The sequence below is a fragment of the Crocodylus siamensis genome, chromosome 11 (genome assembly GCF_052110815.1).
Source record: "Crocodylus siamensis isolate JL-2025a chromosome 11, ASM5211081v1, whole genome shotgun sequence".
Taxonomy (NCBI): Eukaryota; Metazoa; Chordata; order Crocodylia; family Crocodylidae; genus Crocodylus; species Crocodylus siamensis.
Genome location: NC_143405.1, coordinates 8,709,983 through 8,729,821, shown reverse-complemented (window position 1 = coordinate 8,729,821; position 19,839 = coordinate 8,709,983). Strand labels below are relative to the sequence as shown.

The 19,839-nt window shown below is 51.4% G+C and overlaps 1 protein-coding gene across 3 annotated transcripts in view; it reads left to right on the top strand.

Moving 5' to 3' along the window:
* ASS1 (argininosuccinate synthase 1) overlaps positions 1–16,217 on the top strand; it is a 65,661-nt gene extending 49,444 nt beyond the window's left edge. For all 3 annotated transcript variants that reach the window (XM_090022582.1, XM_090022583.1, XM_090022584.1), the window contains 4 exons: positions 921–1,052; positions 10,570–10,726; positions 14,424–14,489; positions 15,934–16,217. In XM_090022582.1, the coding sequence (XP_089878708.1) occupies positions 921–1,052; positions 10,570–10,726; positions 14,424–14,489; positions 15,934–15,988 (410 nt within the window). In that variant the 3' untranslated portion in view covers positions 15,989–16,217. The remainder of the gene's footprint in view (positions 1–920; positions 1,053–10,569; positions 10,727–14,423; positions 14,490–15,933) is intronic.
* The last annotated feature ends 3,622 nt before the right edge of the window (positions 16,218–19,839 follow it).

The window sequence follows — 19,839 nt, the reverse complement described above, 5'->3', positions numbered from 1 at the left end:
GTCAGGGCCGCCAGGAGCCTAGGTACAGTACTATGTGCATGCTGGGGCAGGTATTTTTTGGGGGGTGGTGTTTGTACATTTGGTGAGTGCCCTTGCTGCATTTGGTATGTCCAGAGAGCGTGTGCATATTCACGTGGACCTGCAGATCCCTGCAATGTCTTAACGTGGCAGCGGATCTACGTTTCATCACCAGGCAGCACGTGCGCGCGTGATGCGGAGGGGAAGGAAGATGCTGGATGTCCCAGGGTCCAGCAAAAAATAAGTTGGTTTACAACCAGTCCAGAGAAGCAGGAACAAAGGACAGTCCTGGGTTTTCTGCCCCCCAGCTTGGGCCCACAGCAGTCAGTCATCACAATAATTAAACTTCTTGTGCGGAGGCTGTTTCCTAAGCTCTGGTGCAATGCCGGAGGCAGCAGAAAGGTCGGGGGGGAGGGGAGAGCTGGGGGGGTCGACAGCCCCAAGGAGGTGGCACTCCCGTCCCCCAGGTAGCCTTATTTCTGCACAGCTGAGGCGCGGCGCTCTCTCGCGCCGGTGGAGGGGAGAGGAGGGTATTTCAGGCCCCCGGCTCCCCGCGCCTGTGCCCCGCGTCGCTCGTTTAATTACAGGTTTTCAGCCGCAGACCGGTGGGCATGCATCGGTGGGGGAATCGGCTCCTCTACCCTGTCATTTAGCCTCTTCAGAGTGCCTCTTCAAAGAGGGGAATCTAGAAATTTTCTCCACAAGGTGCGGAGTGGACTGTCTCGGCCCCAGCATGAATATAATGACAGATGCATTTTACAGCAAGCTGGGACTGAATGGGCTCGACCATGGCTCTTTCTGTCAGACAAGTCATTATTTTTTGTCATTTGCTGACAGTTTCGGGCTCATGCATTTCTCTCTCTTTTTCTGTTTTTTTTCCCCCTGCCTGGAAAAATGGCTAGGTATCTACGAGACCCCAGCGGGGACGATCCTCTACCACGCTCATTTAGATATTGAGGCCTTTACCATGGACCGGGAGGTGCGGAAAATCAAGCAGGGGCTCGCCTTGAAATTCTCAGAGCTGGTGTACAACGGTATGTACCGTCATCCTTGTTCATCCCCTGCAAACTGAGGCTCCCCCTCCTCCCATCGCACCCCCAGAACGGCACAGGCCCTGTTGCTGCTAAAGGCAGCAAGTGCCACTTGCTTGTTTGGCTTCTTCAGCTTTACAAGAACTAGATATAGGCTGCGACATTCGGGGCTGGGCAGAGATGGGTAAAGCCTCTCCTGTCATCCAGCACATGCCAGAGCTGAATGGTTTACTCTGGCTCCGGTGCGGCAGCCTTGTCTTGATGCACCTGCAGAAGTGGAGGTTCTCCGGAGACGAGCCATTGCGAAGCTAGAGGGCCGTGCTCTGTCTTCCTTACGCTGTGGGAATCTAGAGCGACCCTGGATATCCTGTAGGGGGGCTGATATTGCAGAAATAATTGTGTTTCCTTTTGCACACAATATCTGTCGCTAGAGAATGCCACAACCATGTCAAGGAGGTGACTGAGTGCTCTCTGCATCCATGGAGAGGTACTGATTAGGAGCAAGCCTTCAAGCATCCGGGGAGCTCAGACTTGGCCCTGAACTCTGCCGCTCAGTCCATCCCTCACCCCCACCGCTGTGACACGCGGGCTCCATTACTGCTGCAGGAGGTCACCGGCAACATGCCGCAGCCGGGTTTTTGTAAAAGGGCTGGTCCACTCCACGAGGACCTGTGCCCCTGCTGGGTTGCCTAGTGGGGGGGATCACATCTCATGCTTCAGGGCATATGCCCATCCCTTGAAGCAGTCAAGAAGGTAGTTGTTGGCCAAGTGCATTATGTGGGCTTTGAAGCATCAAGTGTGGGGCGCTACTGGAGACAGGATCCAGGCCTTTACAGACCAATGACCTTAATGCCACAAGCTGCTCTATTGTAAAGTGTGACGTATTGGGGTGTGTTAGAAGGGGACATATCCGTGGCTTGCATTTCACATATTGGAAGTACAGCCACAGGATTTAAGCCTGAACTGAAAGTGGCATTAGGCCTAAACACCTCCATAGCCCAAGAGGCTTCGCACCCAGAGCTGAATTTTGCAGACCTGCTGCACAGACAGGTCTTATGGGGGAAGTGGTGCACATTACGATCTTGTCCGAGCCTTCCCTGGAGCCCTTGAGCATTGTGCTCCTACATTCGTTGTACTGAAGAAACGTGCTATGCGGTGTGTAGCCCACAATGGGGCACTGTGCATTTTTATGTTATCAAGGGTTTGGTTGGATGGAGCAACATAATGAAGCAGGAGACAAAGTTTGGTTTTTAAGGCAGCTCTGATCCGCTTGTTGTTAGGAGACTGCAGCAGCTGAGAGCTCAGCCTGCCAGTCACGTGGCCAGTCGGGCAGTTGAGTCGAGTCTATTACTGGGGTGCGAATGATCAGAAGACAGAAAAGGGTGGAGGACCTAATTGGCTCAATGCAGATGGTCCCTGGTTCATCTCTAGCCCAGGAGAGCAGTGATGGACACCTGCTGTTGTCTGATGCTCAGCCTCCTGAATGGGGAAAGTTTGATGAGTCTTGGTTTCAGCTCCAAGTTCCCACCATTGCCAACAGGGGCTGGAGCTAGGGAGACCCATGGGTAAATGGGACATGACTCTTCTACCTCAGGGAAGGTTGTTCCTGAGTGGTCCATCCCCGCTTTCCCCACCGCACTTGCTGGTACCCATGCTGTAGCCACTCCTTGCATAAATAGAGCCATTATTTAGAGTTAAATTGAGGAAACCAAGTTCATTTCTAGATCCTCTAAAAGCAACCGTGGCTTTTCCTCCCTGCGCTTGCAAAATCCACATTTTGTTTCTATGAGCTCACAACTGGACTATTTCATGACAGAGCATCTGTGTCCCTGCATATTGTACACTTGGGGTGTGTTGCGTTAATGGAGAAACAAAAGTCTTCTGGAAGGGATGAGATTCCTCCCGCCCATGACAGTAATGTGGTTTTGATTTTTACTTGTCCCCTGACTTCATTCCGGTCACATTTATTGGTTTTCTCCACAATAACCAAAGCTGGAAATATACTTTTTAGACCAGAGGTTGAGATCTTATGAAATAACAAGACTTCGGGAGCTGGGGCTTTAAGGAAACACTGGGTGCGTCTACACGTGATATTAGTGCAACATAAACTCCAGTGCTGATTGCGCCAGAGGTTACTGCTCCTGGGCACTGTGTTTGAATGTGCACCGGGGAGTTGAGCTAGGCTGGAGCAGCCTCAGCTGGCAGGGGCCCGGCGGGTCAGCTTGCCAGCCTGGGGCTGCCCCGACGTGGCTCAGCGTGCTGCAGAGGGGAAGGCTGGGACACGAGGGTGCTCCAGTGTGGGGCTAGCCGGTAGTCCACACTAGGCTAACCCACACTGAAGCACCCTTGTGTCCCAGGCAGCCCCGTCAGGGTCTACACGTGCGTTGTGGTGCACTAAATAATGCTACTGTAGGATAGTACTTGTGTTGACAAGTACTATCCTAGGGCAGCGTTTATTAGTTTACTGTGGTCTATGGGGCCTCACGTGTAGACGCTGAGACTTTACTACAGAGCTAATTAGTCAACTGCAGTAAACGTCTTGTGTAGACCCTCCCGTCAGCTCTCACAAGAGGAAGCAGTGCTAATTTCTCCCCATCCAAAGACAGATGCCCAAGCCTTCCTGTGCTCTTGGCTTCTTCCTCAGCAATTCCTCCCCAGCCTTGAGTCAGCTCCCTCCGACAGCTCAGTCTCTGTCTGTTCCTCCATTCGGTGCAGGAGCTTATGTGCTGTTTAAGTCCTGTTTTGATGGCTTTAGGGATGTCTTTGTCTTGTGCTTCTGGCCTTCTGCAGAGGTGGGTTTTGGCCACAGCGAGGATTTTTTCCTTGTGAGGTCCATCACTGGCCTCCTTTGTGCAGACCAAAAAGAGTATTATGCCAAATCCAGCTCCTGTCTTTCCCCACCTCCATTGCTTTAATTCTTTTTCTGATGCAGCACCTGCCTCTGATTATTTTTATTTCGTTGTATTATTCTGTATTAACATATATTTAAAAAAAAGTGTAACTTTTTTATTTCTAAATGACCTTGCTATTGGTAAGCAGCAGGATTATTGTTTCTTGGGGGTAATGGTCATCTTATTTTCCTGGTGAGCAAAAGTGAGTTCTGTGCACCTTGCCTGAAATGCTCCCAGGCAGAGCATTAAACTCGCATCGTCCTCGCCCTTGTCCGTGTGGAAGCCATGGGTTTTTCTGCGGAAATCAGTCTCCTTTCAGTGAATCGACAGCGAGGCTTTCTCAAAGCCAGATGTTAGAAAATTGAAACTGATAATTACCTTTTTAGCAAGTAACCTTTCCACAAGATAGTCGTCCAGCTGCTTCATCTGGAGGCAGCAACCAGTTCCAGCATGGAGAGCTTTTGACAGAACCGCTGGTGGGTTTGTTAGTACTACTCCAGACATGCTGGCTTCAGCCTGGCAGGGGTCTAGCCATGGCTTCTCTAACTACAGAGCGGTGGAGTCAAATCCTTAGCTGGTGCAAATCAGCATGGCTCTGTTAATCTTGCACCAGGTCAGGATCTGTTGCAGCTCTTTCTCTGAGACCATGGCTAGCCAAACTTTGCTTTAAGTCAGTAGTAATGCCCTAGGCTTATATACTGACCTTAGTAGTAATACCCTATGCCAAGGGGGTCAGAGCAGTAGAAGTCAAGGCACGATTCTGCTGAGGATTAATTGTGTGTATATATAGATTCATATATTGTAAGGGGCTGGACGGGACCTCGCAAGATCATCATGCAAATAAAGTTATGGAGACTCCTTCTTGAGAGGCGAGGGGAACAAGATAGGGAAGATTTTAGACTGGCAGCACTGCTGAGGGCAGAGTTAAGGCTGCCTTGCGTGTTGTAGTGTTTTTCGTGTGCTGTTGTATGAATTGGCTAAAGGTTTTTGTGGTTGTTGTGTAGTAGCCGTTGCATTGTGTGTCCAGGATCCAGCTGTTGATTTCCTACATAGCGGGGTGTGTGTGTGGGGGGGGGCTGACTGTTGTGAACAGGAGGTTTTCTGTGGAGCCAAGGATAGCCTGCCTTGATAAAAGAGAGCTGCTGCTAGCATCCTCTTCTGCAGTGTGGTCACGAGCTGGAGACCCCATTTTTGGTTCAGCCAGGACCCCAGCCAGGAAAGAATCATAATGGCTGAGACTCGTCAGACGGAGCATGAATACAATAAATAATTCAGCTCGAGTCTAGCCTGAAATAAAGGACATGAAGAGCAATTTTATCCTATTGCTAGTGTGAGGTTACCACCCACCCGAGGGGGCCTGCTGGAGACCTGGCTTTCATGCTCTCGTCTTTCTTTAACACCTAATTATTGTAACTAGTCTCTGAATTTAAGAGAATTAGTGTTTATCTTTTTTTCCCTCCCCCCCCCCAAACCTCTCTGCCCCGTTTGATCCCATTGTGGGAAGGCGACTTTGAAACAGACTTCTGTAGCTTTCTGCTCCCCTCACCCTGCCAGGTACGACCAGGTGTTTAAATGCCATTGTCTCCCACAGACCTTGTTTGCTCCATCAGATTGAAATGATTAGGGCTGGATTGCAGTTACAAAGTGGGAAGGCTATTAAGCCGGATCACTTCAAGTGGGGAATTTGTTTGCAGTGGGGGGTGAAGAGGGAGGGAGTGGGGAGAGCGCCTCACACCTGGAGATGTCAGATCCAGTATTTAAGTAGCTGGTTATTATTTTAATGTGTCTTGGATTTAATTTTTTTTCCATTACAGGGAAAGAAAAAAAAATCCCAAATCATTCTTAAATCACAAAAGCTTTAACTTTAGTTGTTGTTTAAAGGAGAAAGTTTATTTCCTTTGAGCTGGGATCCTAGCCTGATGGCGATTGTGCCACTGGGCTTATGTGCACTGCTGCCTTTCCGTAAAGGATCCCAAATCATTTTAGCAATACAGCGAACTGATGCATGAGCATTGGGCCTGGGCTTGAAGGGTGCAGCTGGTTATAATGGCTTGCTTTCATGTTGTAACACCGTGTAAGACGGGGAGTGAAGAACTACCCTACATCTGATGGGAACAGCAAGGGGAAGTCAAGAAGGGCAAATGTGACCACTGAGGTCAGGAAGAATTTGGCCTCCATTCCAAGATTTGCACTCTGATGGGATTAAGGCATCCTCAACACGAAACAGTGCTGAGGACTTTGTTTTTACGTATCTCATCAAAGATGGCTGGGAGGTTGGAGTAGATGACCTCCCGAGGTCCCTTCCAGCCATACTTTTCTGTGATTCTGTGGTGTCTCTGGAAGCACAGGATACTGAGTATTGGCCCAGGATCAACCCAGATGAGAGAGAGTCACGTAGGGAACGACAGATCTCAACTGCTGCGGCACTCGGGTCTTCCATCCATCCAACCCAAGTGCTGGCCTGGCTCAGTCCTGCTCAGCTCATGAAGTGCCACTGTCCTGTCTCCTGCCCTTTTTATGACATGCTAGATATGCAGACAAAAATATCCTCATCCAAGACAACTCCGCGAGCGCTCAAAACCTACCTTTAGATCGTTTGCTACCTGCCATAATGCTTTAATACCAGAAGAAGAGTCAGCGTGGTATCTGCAGTCATGCTGCTAACTCGCTGAGCAGCTGGGTGGGATCACGGGGCTACAGCAACATTGCAAAATCAGAGTATGGACAAGCAGAACATGTGTGGTGTTTCAGGCCCTCAAAAGAACAAGGGTCCGGAGGACGCAGAACGATGTGCTGCATGTCGGCCTGCCTCACATCAAAATTACCCCCAGATGGAACAGGAACAGCTTGGAAGTGCTTCAGTGTGAAGTGTGCCGTGGTGCATTTATACCCTCATTTATACCCTCCAGCAGAGCATGAGGGGGTTGGTTGTGCATCAGTATTTGGAGCTCCTACTCCTGGGCATCTGAAGACACCGTGTGCCCTGAGAGAGCAGGCAGGAGAAACGGAGCAACCGCACAAGAGTGTGTGTGTCCCCACTGAAGGATACCTAGAGGGGAGGCATTACAATTAGCTTGTCTTGGCCACCAAGCACTCCATCCCTGCAACGACCGACCGAGTCAGGCCAGAAGAACATGCCTGGCCTCCCAGCCCTCTCCTGCCTTCAGTTCATGGTGCAAGCCTGCAAAACACCAGTTGAGGAGATGCAAATCAGCTTGGTGGCCATGGAGGCACATCCTGGACTGGGGCACCTTCTACCCCATGCAAGGTGTTTGGAGCTTGTGGAGCGGCCTCTTCCCTAGCTGCATTGATCCAACCTGACTTTGCAGCCAACAAGGAAAGAAAAATACCCTTTGTGTTCCCTTAATGGCTCCCAGCCCCAAGTCCCCAAAGTCCAGCTGGGAAAGGAAAGCTGAGAGGGCACCTGTGTGTGAGCAGAGAGAGGCAGAGATTAGAGAGATAAAACTTCTGGATCACTGAAGACACGTAAATAGAATCCCTTTCTTTCTCCCCCTATCTCTTTCTCTATCTCCCTGTCTTTTTTCTAGGTCTCAGGGGGCTTAATGGGCTAATTACTATACTTAGTGACAGGACAGTGCACAGGAATGGCAGGCAGGCAGGACCCAGGGCCCCACCAGCACTTGTGCTTTCCCCATCAGCAAGCGCTTGGCATTGCAGTTGGTTGAGGCCTGGCTGTCAGGATGGGTGCTCTTGCCAGTCAAGAAGACCCAGGACCCATTTGCTAGTCAGCTGGGCAGGCACTTGGCGCCCAGCAGCTGAACATGGAGATGCACGCATCTGCTCTTCCCCCAGCGAGAGCTGGACTGTAGAGTTGCAGGCTGTCAGGGCGCTCTCTTTCCCTGAACCTGCAGCCGCAGTCCTTTTCCCTGTTTGGTTCCCATGCAAAGCCCTCAGACTGCACTGCATGTAGCCCCATGCAGCTGTACTCTACCCGCCCCAGCCACGTCCTGGGCACCCCTCTCCGGCCATGCGGCGCTGCTCTCTGCCATGCAAGGAGGCCTTCTCTCTTCGCATAGGCTACCCCATCTTGTCCCTGAGAAGCTGACTGGCAGGGTACTAGAAGAAACTGGGTGGTGTTTTTTCTCCCAGATTGGTTGTTCGTTTGCAGATACTGCTCTGCCAGTCACCAAGTGAGATCACAAGACATCCAAACATCACAGCTTGGGTGACATAGGCTTAAACACCTGCCACTGAAGCTGCAGCCTTGGCAAGGAGACTCTCCGATAAAGAGTTCAGCTTTCTTTAGCAAGCTGAGAACAGATGCACTCATCAGAGTCTGGCCACCTTGGGATTTTGTTCTGAAGGCTCCCACGACGCATCCCTGGTACCCCCAGCCCTGCTCCTGATTCCTGATGGGCGTATCTTCCACCAAGGAGCTGCAGATATTTCCTGTCCCTTCTCTGTGAACTGGGATCCAGGCTCAGGGACATGGTGACCCCCCTGCCGTCTGTCTGGGTAAGGGTGTATGTGACTTCCTTCCAGGCTCCGGTACTAACTCAGACAGCTTTCCCTGTTTCCTCTCTTCCGCTCTGAGGCCAAATGCCTCCTTTGCCCTCCCTGCTGAGGGCAGCGAGAGTGAATCCAAAATCCAACCTACAAGGAGTTGCTGTGGGAATCGTGCCTGGCAGGAAAGGTGTTTGCCCTGCCTGTCCTTTCTAGGCAGCCAGTTCAAGGCCAGTCCTAGCCCCTTGCAACCAAAAGATGCCCTCGAGTTACCGGCTTGTGAGTAATGACATTGATGGTTCCAAGTGGATTCACGTCCAAAACCCAACGCACTTGCTGGCAGCCCCAGCAGAGAGGCCAAACGCTAAATGAATCTCCTCTTTAGCCCAGCAGCCTCCTGACAGCTCAGGACTGAAGCATGCTGCCAGGGCAGGGTGGGGAAACTCATGCAGGCTCTGTCTGTATGAGAGTTAAACACAGGGCGCCTGGGCATCAACCCAGCACCTTCCCTGGCACTGACAGGCATGCACGTGAGAGATGCTCCGGGATGAGCTTGTTCAATTTCTTCACGCTAAATCTGCCAGCGGGAGTGCCTGAAACTTCCCTGACAGCTTTCAGGGGACTCGGGAATACAATCCGTGTCCCAGGTCCCTCCCGGGGGATGGGGCTAGGATGCCGGTGACAATCGGGGCTCAGACAGACAGATGTGCCTGTAAGGCCCCTCGGCAGCCCGCAGAGGGGGGAAAGCAGAGACGCGTCTGTCCCGCGGAGTGACAGCCGCAGCGTTACTCTAGAAAGGGCTGGGGAAGGTGAGCCTACCTGCGGCAGCCCGGGACATATGGGCCCTGATTCTCTCGCCTGATAACGCCCCCGAGGTCAGCCCCCCCCCGGCCTGTGTTATCTTACTGGAGCGGTCTGGTCCAAGGGGTCCTCACCGGGGCTTGAAGAAAGAAAGCAATGGGCCGAGGCCCGGCTTTGAAGCTTCCTCTCCTCCCGCTCAGCGGTTTCTGTTTTGGTGCACGGTGGCTATCAGTGGGGGTATAAGGAGCTTGTCGTGGGGTCCTGGGGGTGGGGGAGTGCTGTGGCTCCTGCCTGTGAGCAGAGGAGCTCTGTCCAGTCCCTGGGATTAACCCTTGCTCCCAATGCCCGAGACACCCAGGGCTCCTTTCCTTCCCTCTCATCCCCTTCAGAGAACTCAGGTGCTGTCACCAGTGCTGCCCCAAAAGACCCCTCTGTCCCGATGCCTGCCCCACACCCCTCCCACTGGCCTGTTCCCAATACATCTCGAACTCCAGCCATAGCTTAAAAGCACCTCTGCCTTCCTGTCCCGCTCCTCTAGGTCAGGTTCACCACAAAGCAGTTACGGTCTCCCAGAAGAGTCACACGTCTGTGCTGGGAGGACCTGCCCCCCGCCCCCCCCGGCTCCTTTTGAGGGCTTGTTTGGGATTTTTTATTTAGTATTAGTGATTAGCCCTCTTCTAACCTCTTCCCTGCTAAGGATCCTGAGGAAGTTTAAAAGCACAAGTGGGTGAAACCTCTCAACCTGATGGCCCAAAGTCTGCCTGAACCTAGATGGCCTCTTGCACTCACGGGGTTGAGGCATATCAGTGGGAGACAATGAGCACAATAAAGCAATGTGGTTAGCACTGCATCCTATTGCCTCTGACTCCCCGGCCCGGAGGGCTGAGTCCCTTCCCCCTTTTTTACCTGGGTCGGCTTAGGGTGGCCGTTGAGGATGAGTCTAGAGTGAGGCTCCAACTTGTGCCTCTTGATCTGTAGCAAGAAGCGATGCCTGGTCCACCCCGTCCCCATCCACTCTGCAGGGAGGCGATCTTTAGTCTCATCTCAACCCAGAGCTCAAGAGGGGTGATGCGACTCGCTCAGGCTTGCACAGCAAGCCCCAATACCTCTGGCAATAGACCCCAGGAGTTCAATTGCCCAGGTCTAGCTCCTAGACCAGGTTCCCTCCACCAAAACCCTCTAACGATCGGCAACAGCCAGAGCTCCTCTGGTGTTTGCCATATTGGAGCATCACGTAGATTAGCGTCTAGGTCATCTTAGCATTCCTGGTCAGGTTAATTTACCATGATTTCCTTTATCCGCATCCAAGAAGAAAAAGAAGTGCCGACTGCAAAACCGAGCCTGTTTCTCTCTTCTTGCTGCAGGTTTCTGGTACAGCCCGGAGTGCGAATTCATCCGCCACTGCATCAACAAGTCCCAGGAGCTGGTGGAAGGGAAAGTGTGTGTGTCTGTCTTCAAGGGCCAGGTCTACATCTTGGGCAGAGAGTCACCTCAGTCCCTGTACAATGAGGAGCTGGTGAGGTAAGCTGGAGGTGACAATATACCAGTATCTTGCGGGGGTGATGGTCAATGCTGTTAGGACAGGGCATCTTTGGCTCTTGGTGACTCTCCCCGGGTTCCCTGGAGAAGACTTGCACTTTGCCTTCTCCATGACTTGGGAATGGGCATGACCAATGCACTCCCAAACTCCTGAAAGCTTGGCAGAGCCCCAGACAGGCAGAGATGTTGAAGAGAGCCCCTCTGTCCTGCATTTCCCTTGGGCCCATCCTCTGCCTTATGGAAGGCGAAGCCCATACGCCGGTCTGGCCACAAGCAAATCCCCATCGCTGGAGGTGTTCAAGCAGAGGCGGTACAGGCATGGTACAAGCGGAGGTGGTACAGGGATGTACAGAGGCGGTGCTGGTGTTGGTTAGGTATGATCTTGGTGTAGCTGTGCCTATGCTCTACTATGGATATTTCCCAAGCTTCTGGGCTTTTCTGCTTGCCACATCGGGCTGGAAGGATTTTTTTTCCTCTCCTGCTGTTACACCTGTCAGGAAGGCTGGTTTTTGCCTCCCAGTAAAGCGCTGGGTGTTGGCTGCAGCGAAGGCTAGGGATTTTGACTGAGATGTGTCAATGCTCCTGCTGGAATTTAAATGTGGAGGCTCCTGGCTAGATGGTCTTGCACCCGTGTTTAGGGTTACACCACACCTCGCTTTGGGATCAGGAAGGGATTTTCCCCCTTGGCCAGATTCATATGGACTTATGAGGGTTTTTGCTTTCCTCTAGAGGGGTTGTGGTCCCTTCCTGGGATCTCTTGAGCATATTTTAACAGCCCTCACAGCAGCCAGGCATTAGCTACCACTGTCCTCTGGCTTTACCTGTGGCAGGGTAGGGTGTTATATCCTGTGGTTGTGTCACGGTTGACTGTGTAGTTTTACTAATGGGTTAGACGGTGGACTTGTATTGAGTGGTCTGGATAAGGATGATCCTGCCTCTGGTGGCAGGTTGGACTAGATGATCTCCCACGATGGTCCCTTGCAGCTTGATTTCTCTAGGGTACTTTGATCGGTGAAACCAGGTGGTCCAGCCTCCCCCGTGCTCTGTGGGCAAGCTCATGCCCAGCGCTTGCCACCCAGGCTGCTACCCAGGGCTGGGCAGGGGGAGTCCAGGCTGCATGGTGTGTGATGTGGGGGTGTGAGACAGCATCACGGATGTGAACCAAGGGTGCTTTGGTGTGGGGCACACCACATCAGGGTGCTCCCTTGGGGGCATGGCTCATCTGACTGGCGCGTGCAGCCGCGAGGGGTCTGCCTTTAACTCCATCACAAGCATTTCCTCTGAGCTGAGTCTAAAATCAGAGCACAAGTCTTGTTCTGCAGTCAATATTTTTTTTTTACACTTTTCCTTTTCTTCATGTTGCTGTTTCTCTCTCTCTCTCTCTCTCTCTCTCCCTCTCTTTCTCCCCCGCTCTCCCCCCAGCCCTTTTCAATCTCTCTAAACACTTTATAAGCCATAAGTACACCCGAATCAGTTTAGATCAGTCGGAGTAAATGTCAAATTATCTTCTCTCTTTCTCTTCTCTGGCTCTTTTCCTTCCCTCCCTCTCAAAATCAACAGCTCCTAATAATCCGTCCCAACCCTTCATTATGCCTCGCGTTCTCACTCGGAGAGATTAAATGAATAAAGTAAAAAAAAAAAAAAAAGAGGGAAGAAAAAAAAAGAGGATGGAGGGGGGTGGGACTGAGAAAAAGAGAGAGGGAGAGAAAAGCAGGGGCACTTATTCTCACTGCGTCGCCAACCATTTTCCTTTTCTTTTTGATTTCTACATCGCTGGTTTGAAAGCCTTTGAGTGACGGCGTCACAGGAACCCGAGAGAAAGCTGTGAGAGGTAGAGCCGCGTGGAAATGCCTCTGCACAGTAGGTAGAAAGTAACGTAATTATAGAGCAGGTCAGAACCACTCGAATGAGCAAAAATAAAAGCTCAGAGGTTTTTCTGTAGCCCGTCAGGGGAGGTAAAATCATTGTAAACTCTTTTTTTTTTTTTAAAGGTTTGCAGTTTCTGGGAAATGAGCCGTGGCTGGGGGTTTTTGGGGGTTGTTTTTTTTTTTGGATGGCAAGGAGCTGGCTTGCTTGGGATGTGCTTTCCCGATGGCTGGGTTTCGGGGGCTGTTGCCGGGGGCCGGCATGGTTTTCTCTGCAATGTTGCAGGATGAAATGGGAAGGAGACGTGAAGCAGGGCTGGCTCTATGGCAGCTATAAGCTGTTGCAGTGCCGGCATGGCCATCGGGCTCACTTTCTCCCTGGCATAAATTGGAGTCGTCATAGGGAGCTGCACCTGTTTACACCAACCAGGCGCAAATGCATCTGGGCCTGATGTTGTTTGGCTCTTTCCCCAGCCCTCCCTTGGGCAGCTCTCAAGTGGGGACTAACAGGCGTTTGGCCTGTATGTGAGCCAGGGTCCTTTGGCAATGCTGGCACTGTCACTGTAGTGTACAGTGGCACCAGCAGCCCCACCGCTGGGGGCTAGTGCAGGTGGGGGTTGAACGCCTTTACTGCCATGGGATCAAACACAGCTCAGGTCCAGAGGATCCCCTAAGCCTGGTCTGCGTTTGGTGCATCTATTGGTGCTAGTGCCGGAGTGGGCGATGATGTCCCAGTGATTCCTGCTTGGGACAAAGCCAGAGTGTGGGACAGATCTCAGTCTTTGCATGCAGCTCTGGTCCTGGGTGTCTCACGGGGTGGGCAGAAGATGCTCTTATAAGGTTGTCTCCTAAGCAGGAGAGGAAAGACGGTGCTCTGTGTTGGATGAAGAGGCTGGAGCTTCTTGTCCCTTCAAGCTGAAGAGGCTGCTTGGGGGTGGAGGGACTTGGCCAGAGAGGGTTTGGCTTCTGCTAGGGGAAAAAGGAAGCAGGTCCCAGTGGGGGAGAAGCAGACTGGAAGACAGGGAGAGATTTGCCCCAGCCCCATGTGTATCATGCGAGTCCCACTCCATCCTTCACACTGGGTTCCCATGGGACATTCATCCACTGTATGTGTGCACAACATATATCCGTTACGTGGTTCAGGTGCGCGCGGCCCTCTGGCATTTCTGCTCCATAGCAGGGTCTTGTATTCAATGTGGGACTGGGACTCTGGGGGTACTACCCTTGGCCGTGCTGCCGAATGTGCTGCGTGGGCGTGGGCAGGTCACTGCCTTTCGGGAACTGCTGCAGAAGTGCCGGTGCACTGGCGCCGTAGCACTGTAGAGAGGCTGGTAGACCTGGAACTGGAAAATGAGATTTTTCTGTGGCAAGAAGGCCCTCTCCGGCCATGCCAGAGAAGTGCGTGCCAAAATCAGGTGCAGTGCATCTTTCTTCTGAGTGGGAGGAGCTGCCTGGTGGAAACCATGCCCCATCCAGGCTGCAGCAGGCATGAAGATGACTGCTGTACTGCAGGGTGAGCGCGGGCTGTGTTGTCTACTGCATCCCATGCAGCACCATCGTGCGCTGAGAGCGCTGCCATTGCCATGGATAACAGCATGCTGGGATGGGCCCGGTGAAGGCATTTGAAGGGCAAGGACAGAGGGGCTGGGGTGCCAGAGGAGGGGAAGGAGAGGCCAGCAGTTTCAGCCTAGGACTTGAAACACCCAGGCTGAGTTCAGTGCCCTGCTCTGCTACAGACTCTCAGATATCCCCGGGAGAACCCACATGGTTAACTGCCTATTTCTCCTCTTCTCTCCCTGCGCTGCCCTTTGCAGTATGAATGTCCAAGGAGATTATGAGCCTGCCGATGCCACTGGATTCATCAACATCAACTCCCTGAGGTTTGTGTAGCATGAAAACCCTGGCACCAATGTCCCACCCCATCTTTTGGGATGCCCTGCCCAACACACAGCTTCTGGCTTCCCACTTGCCATCCTCACCACAGTGACTCGCACCCTGCCTGGCCCTGCAATCATTTTGATGCAGATGCAGCATCACCCGTGTGGTCCCACAAAGCCCCTGCTCATGTAGCTGCAGAGCCCTGCTCGCACTTATCCTTTGGCTCCTGCCTGGTTGTTGCCCAAGCACGGCTGCTTTCCATTTTACAGGAGGTGCCCTCTGGCATGCCCTGATGTTGGCCAGGAGGCCTTGCCTCAGGTGGGATCAGAGTCACTGAGCCCCTCCTGTAGGCAGGCTTCGCCCTGGTGCTAGCCATGTTTTCATCCATGCTAGCTAAATGTGGTGGCTTCCGCTTGTTGTTGGGGTTAGAGCCCAATTAGGAGCTCAAAACACACGAAAAACCCATTACACAGTTCACACCATGCACCCATCTCTATACCTGTACCCCTACCCACTGCCCTTCTCAGAGGGTCTACTGAAAAAGTCTGTGCCAGACCCCTCTCCACATATGTGTGTGTGTGTATATATATGTGTGTGTGTGTGTGTGTGTATGTTATATCTATGTGTATCTGTGTGTATATATATATCTATAAAATATATCTATATATAGAATATATATATATGTAAATAAATGTTCTTGGAAAAAAAAAGTTAGATCCCAATTAGCACAGTTCTTACGAGGCTTGGCTTGCCCTTGTTTGTGTTGGGAGGTCAGAGTTGCTGCAGCCATACAGTGAGGCTGAGAGGCCTCATCCTGAAGGCGGCTCAGGCCTTGCAGACCATAGTGCCCACCTCTAGCAGGGACTGAGACTCCTCAAATGGGGCATCTCTCCAAGCGCCCCATCTAGCGCTGAGTTAGACAAGAGATGGGGACTGGCTCCCTGGTGAGCCTGGCTGCCTTGCCCTGGCACAGGTGACCCTAGCCAACTAATGCCCCTTCAGCGGGTGCTTGAGTCCCTCCATCCCACCTGAGCCGCAGGTTCAACCCAAGCCTTTGGAAATGAGAACAAGCCTGTCGGGTACAGAAGCCTTGGCTAATTGCAGCCTCCTAAAGAACAGCCATTCTCTTTATTTTCCTTATCTCCCAGGCCCCCAAACTCCCCCCTAAATGCCATGAAATATGCTATATTTACATAATGGGCTCTTAATTTTTCCATTGCCAGTTAACTGCTTTGTTCTCTGCCACATTATGTGAGGTCCCCGCCCCCACCCCAAGGTAAATTAATTACACTATCGGGTGTGGGGAGGAAGAATTAAACCGTATAGGCCTTAACAAATGCTTGCCCCTGCTGCCCTCTCATTCCGCCTGAATTAATTGACTCGAAATGTGTGTTATCACTGTTAATTTACAATTAATTTTTTTTTTTTTTCAAATCTGGCTTACAGGCTAAAGGAATATCATCGTCTCCAGAGCAAGGTCGCTACGAAGCAGAATGAATAGCAATCAATAGGCTCTTATTCCCCTTTCTAATTTGTCTAAGCGCGAGCACTAATTGCGGTAGTAATTTGTAATTGTAACTCGCCTTCCAGAATTGATGTTGAGGTGATGGCTTTGTTATGGGCTTCCGTGGCAAGCAAAACAGAATCAAATAATAATAAAAAAATGTGGTAAGCTCCCCACCGAGAGAAGCGGGAATGGGAATTAAAACAGCGAACACGGGTTTTTTGTTTCTTTATTCTGAGGAGTGGTTCATTATGCTGCCGCTGTTTGTCCCTCACGTGCTTAGTTGGCCAAACTCTTCCCTGGGCTGGGCTTTGTGATCTCAGCAGTGGATTTAAGTGCCTATGAAGGCCACACATTTTTGTCCCAGTGCATACCTTTGTATTGGAAAGGGGAGCAGGAAACCTAACCGAACCGGTCACCTACCTGTTTCTTCCTCTGCTAAGGACTAAGTGGCCATGGAGGAGAAGATAGGTGGCTGAGGAAAGAAAAAGACTGTCTTCACAATGCATTTTGGGTTTTTTTTAAGTTGTTAAGAGGATTTTATCGTTCTTTTCCTATGCTCGTTTGAGAGTGGAGGGATCAGACTGAAAAGGATTTGTTTAAAAAGGAGAGGGAGGAAAAAGGTGTTACCAGTTCAGAGAGCAAACTGAACAATTTTGTTCCACATTTAAGTTCCAATTTGAAGGGGGGGGGTGTTTAATTTTGTGGGGAGTGATGATGAGGCTCAGATTGAAGTCTTTCCTTGTTTGCAGGCCCCTTATGTGCCTTGGCCATACCATGGCGCATTTGGAAAAAAGAGATCACGGCATAGAGAGGCTAGCACACGGAGGCCTGCAAGGTGCTTGGATATGGCAGTACTGATGGACATGTGAGGGTCTGTGTTGGGCTGCGGTGTGTGTCTGTCCATGCTCAAAGGGGTTCAGCCTCTGAACCAGGGGGGTCTCAACCTTTATTCACGAATGAGCACTGCGATGACTTCGCCTTTTTCACGGAGCATTAAAAGAAAATCAAATGGATATAATTGTCATCTCATCATCAGTGTGATTCTTGATGTGACTGCGAGTGCTTTCGAGCACCGTTTTTTGGACTTGGTGGAGAGCAAACGGTGAGGCTGGGCAGCCGCGAGCATAGCAGGATTCCCCTGTCGCTCTCTGCATGCGAGTCCAAAGCTGCCTTGTTTGTCACCAGCCCTGCTGGGATGTGGTCACAGAGGTGGCCCCTTTGGGCTCTGGTGCCTGTGACAATTAGCGGTTGTACAAGAAGCCGGGCTCCGCTGTGCCGATGGCTCTTCTCAAGGTGGCACGCCAGCTCGTTCCCCCTAGCCGGGCTGGCTCCCTGCAGGCAGGAAGAAAGCATCTGCTCTGTGTTGATGAAATCAGCACCTTCGACTCGGACTCGCCACCAGCTGAAGGTTGGAGAAAGCAGCGTTTTCCCCTGGTCTCTCTGCAGGGCCACTGGCTGCACTTTGAGCGGCAGGACAAAGTTCTTCGCCTGCCCTGTTCGCCTGTTAAGGGTAAGCGTGACAAGCTTCTGACATCACAGCTGGGAAAATAACCTGTTATTTTCTCAGCTTGGATGTTTCTTTCTCTGCTATTACCAGCAGCTACCATCTATGGAGACGAAGGCAGCAGAGAGTCGGCAGTCAAGCAAATGGAAATGGTTCTCTCGCCTGGCACAGCAGCTGTGAAAACGCGGCGAGGAAAAGGGAAGCGATCCTGGAATGAACCAAGCATTTTGCAGGGGTGCTGCTGCCACCTGCTGGTTGAAATCAGAATAGTTCGCTCGTGTGTCATAGGGCCTATACTGCTACCAGAGATTCACCCTTAGCTGTTATCCTACTGGCTCGAACTCAACTTCCCCGTGACAATGGCCAGCACCAAATGCTTCAAAGGAAGGTGTAAGACCTCACTGGGGGCACGTGCAGGATAATCTGCCCCTACACTGGACCTCACTTGAGTTCAGGATTAGTATAAGCCCCGAAGCATGAGATCTAACAGCCCTTCCAAACGTTTGTTGCTGATAACTCTGGAGGCTCTGGTGCTTCATGCAGACGTCTCTCGCATTCCTGACTCTTGCCACACTTTTGATCTCCAAGGGGAGGGGGTTGTGCATTAGAAAGAGGCGTTGGGCTCTTGCCCAGCTGTCCCCATAGGACTTTATGTGAGTAGAGCAAGGCAAACTCCTAGGGTAGCCAGGGATTTAGCTCACTTGAGATCTGCACCCAGTGGGTTGGGCTCTTTTGGGGCTGTCCTCTGTGTTCTTCCTCACCTACATCTCTGTGCTTGCTGTCCCCATCCCCACCCCGCACATGCCGACGCTATACTCCTCCACGTTTCCTTCCTAAATGCTCTTTGGATCTTCCTCCTGCAGCTCTCAGTATTGCACCTCCCTTTGCCCCAAACCAGGAAGCAAACTACCTGTCGCGTGCTCCAAGAAACAGCCTTCTCCTCTCCAGAACTCCCCTTGCACCGTTCTCTGCATACTACCTCCTCCAGTGATCTTGCTGAATAAGCCCCTTGTTTTCTGAAAGCTGTTCTGCCGTGCTGTATACAAGGCTGAGTTTAACTGTGAGGTCCTTGTGGCATGTGGTAGGAGGCCATTCTCCAGGGTGTGCAAGCATATGCTCCTGTCAGCCCTTAAAATAACATTAGTACCTCATTGACCACCAAATTGAGGGAGACCTCCTATTTGCTGTGGGAAAATTGGAGCTGCTAGATTTCCACAGCTGTATAACATGGCATGCTGGATGACTCATAGCACATCCTATCTGGAAATGGTCAGCTGATCCCTCAAGCTGTTTTACCAAGCAGGCTTGGATGCTGCCAGTCTCCAAAGCACCTTGACACTCTGGCTTCCACACCTACAATAGGTCAGTGTACACATGCACAGTCTGGACACCCCCTGCTTTTGGTGTGGCGGTGGAGTCCAGATCCGGGAGCAACATCAGCCATTAGACTACTTGTGAACGCACCTGATGGTGCATAGAGCGGTCCATGGCTAGGGGGGAGATGTGGTGGAGATATGACCACTGAGGATGCTCTCAGAAATGTTGACCGTAAATGGTACTACAAGAGGTGTTTGGGAAAATGGGCTGCGTGGTGTATCTGAAACCATCCAGGCCAGAGCTCCTGGACAGGCTCCTTAGGATTGTGATCGCAAATGCTGGGCTCTCCCTGTCACCCTCCTGTGTTCGTAAAATATATTATGGTTTGAAAGACTCATTTAAATTCAGAGGTCTCCAATATTCTCCACTGCTCTGAACTGCTGATCAGATATTGCCACTGCAGAATTACTCATTTGTGTGCAATGTTGGTGCTTAACACTTATCTGGTGGTGTCTGGGCACAATTCTTTCTGCAATGGGAACTGGGGACATCATATAAAATGGCATCTCGCAATCCTGATCCAAGCCTGGGGAAACCGGCCTGGTTTAGTCCAAGGTTTTGCTGCATTCTTTGATCTCCTCGTTGCTGCTGGAGCAGGCTGTATATTCTGTTGCATTCATCCCCTCACCCTTAAAAATGCCCTGGATGTGGAAAGTCCTCTTACATGTATGAAAGCTAGAGATGGGAAAGACCCTGGACAGCCAGCTCTCTCTTTCACCCATGCCGACCAGTGCAAGATTGTTCCTGACAGCGCGTCTTCTAGTGCTTTCACAGGAGTGTCTACCATTTCCCTTTGGGGGCTCTTCCACCTCTTTTCCATACAGCTCACTGCAGGTAAGGCTCCACTGATATCCAGCCCAGGATGCCTTGTACCCTTCTTTTGTGCTTCCTTCCTCCCTCCAGTGGCAGGCAGTCACCACATCATGACAGATTAAGCCAACCTGTGCCTATTTAGCTGCTTTTA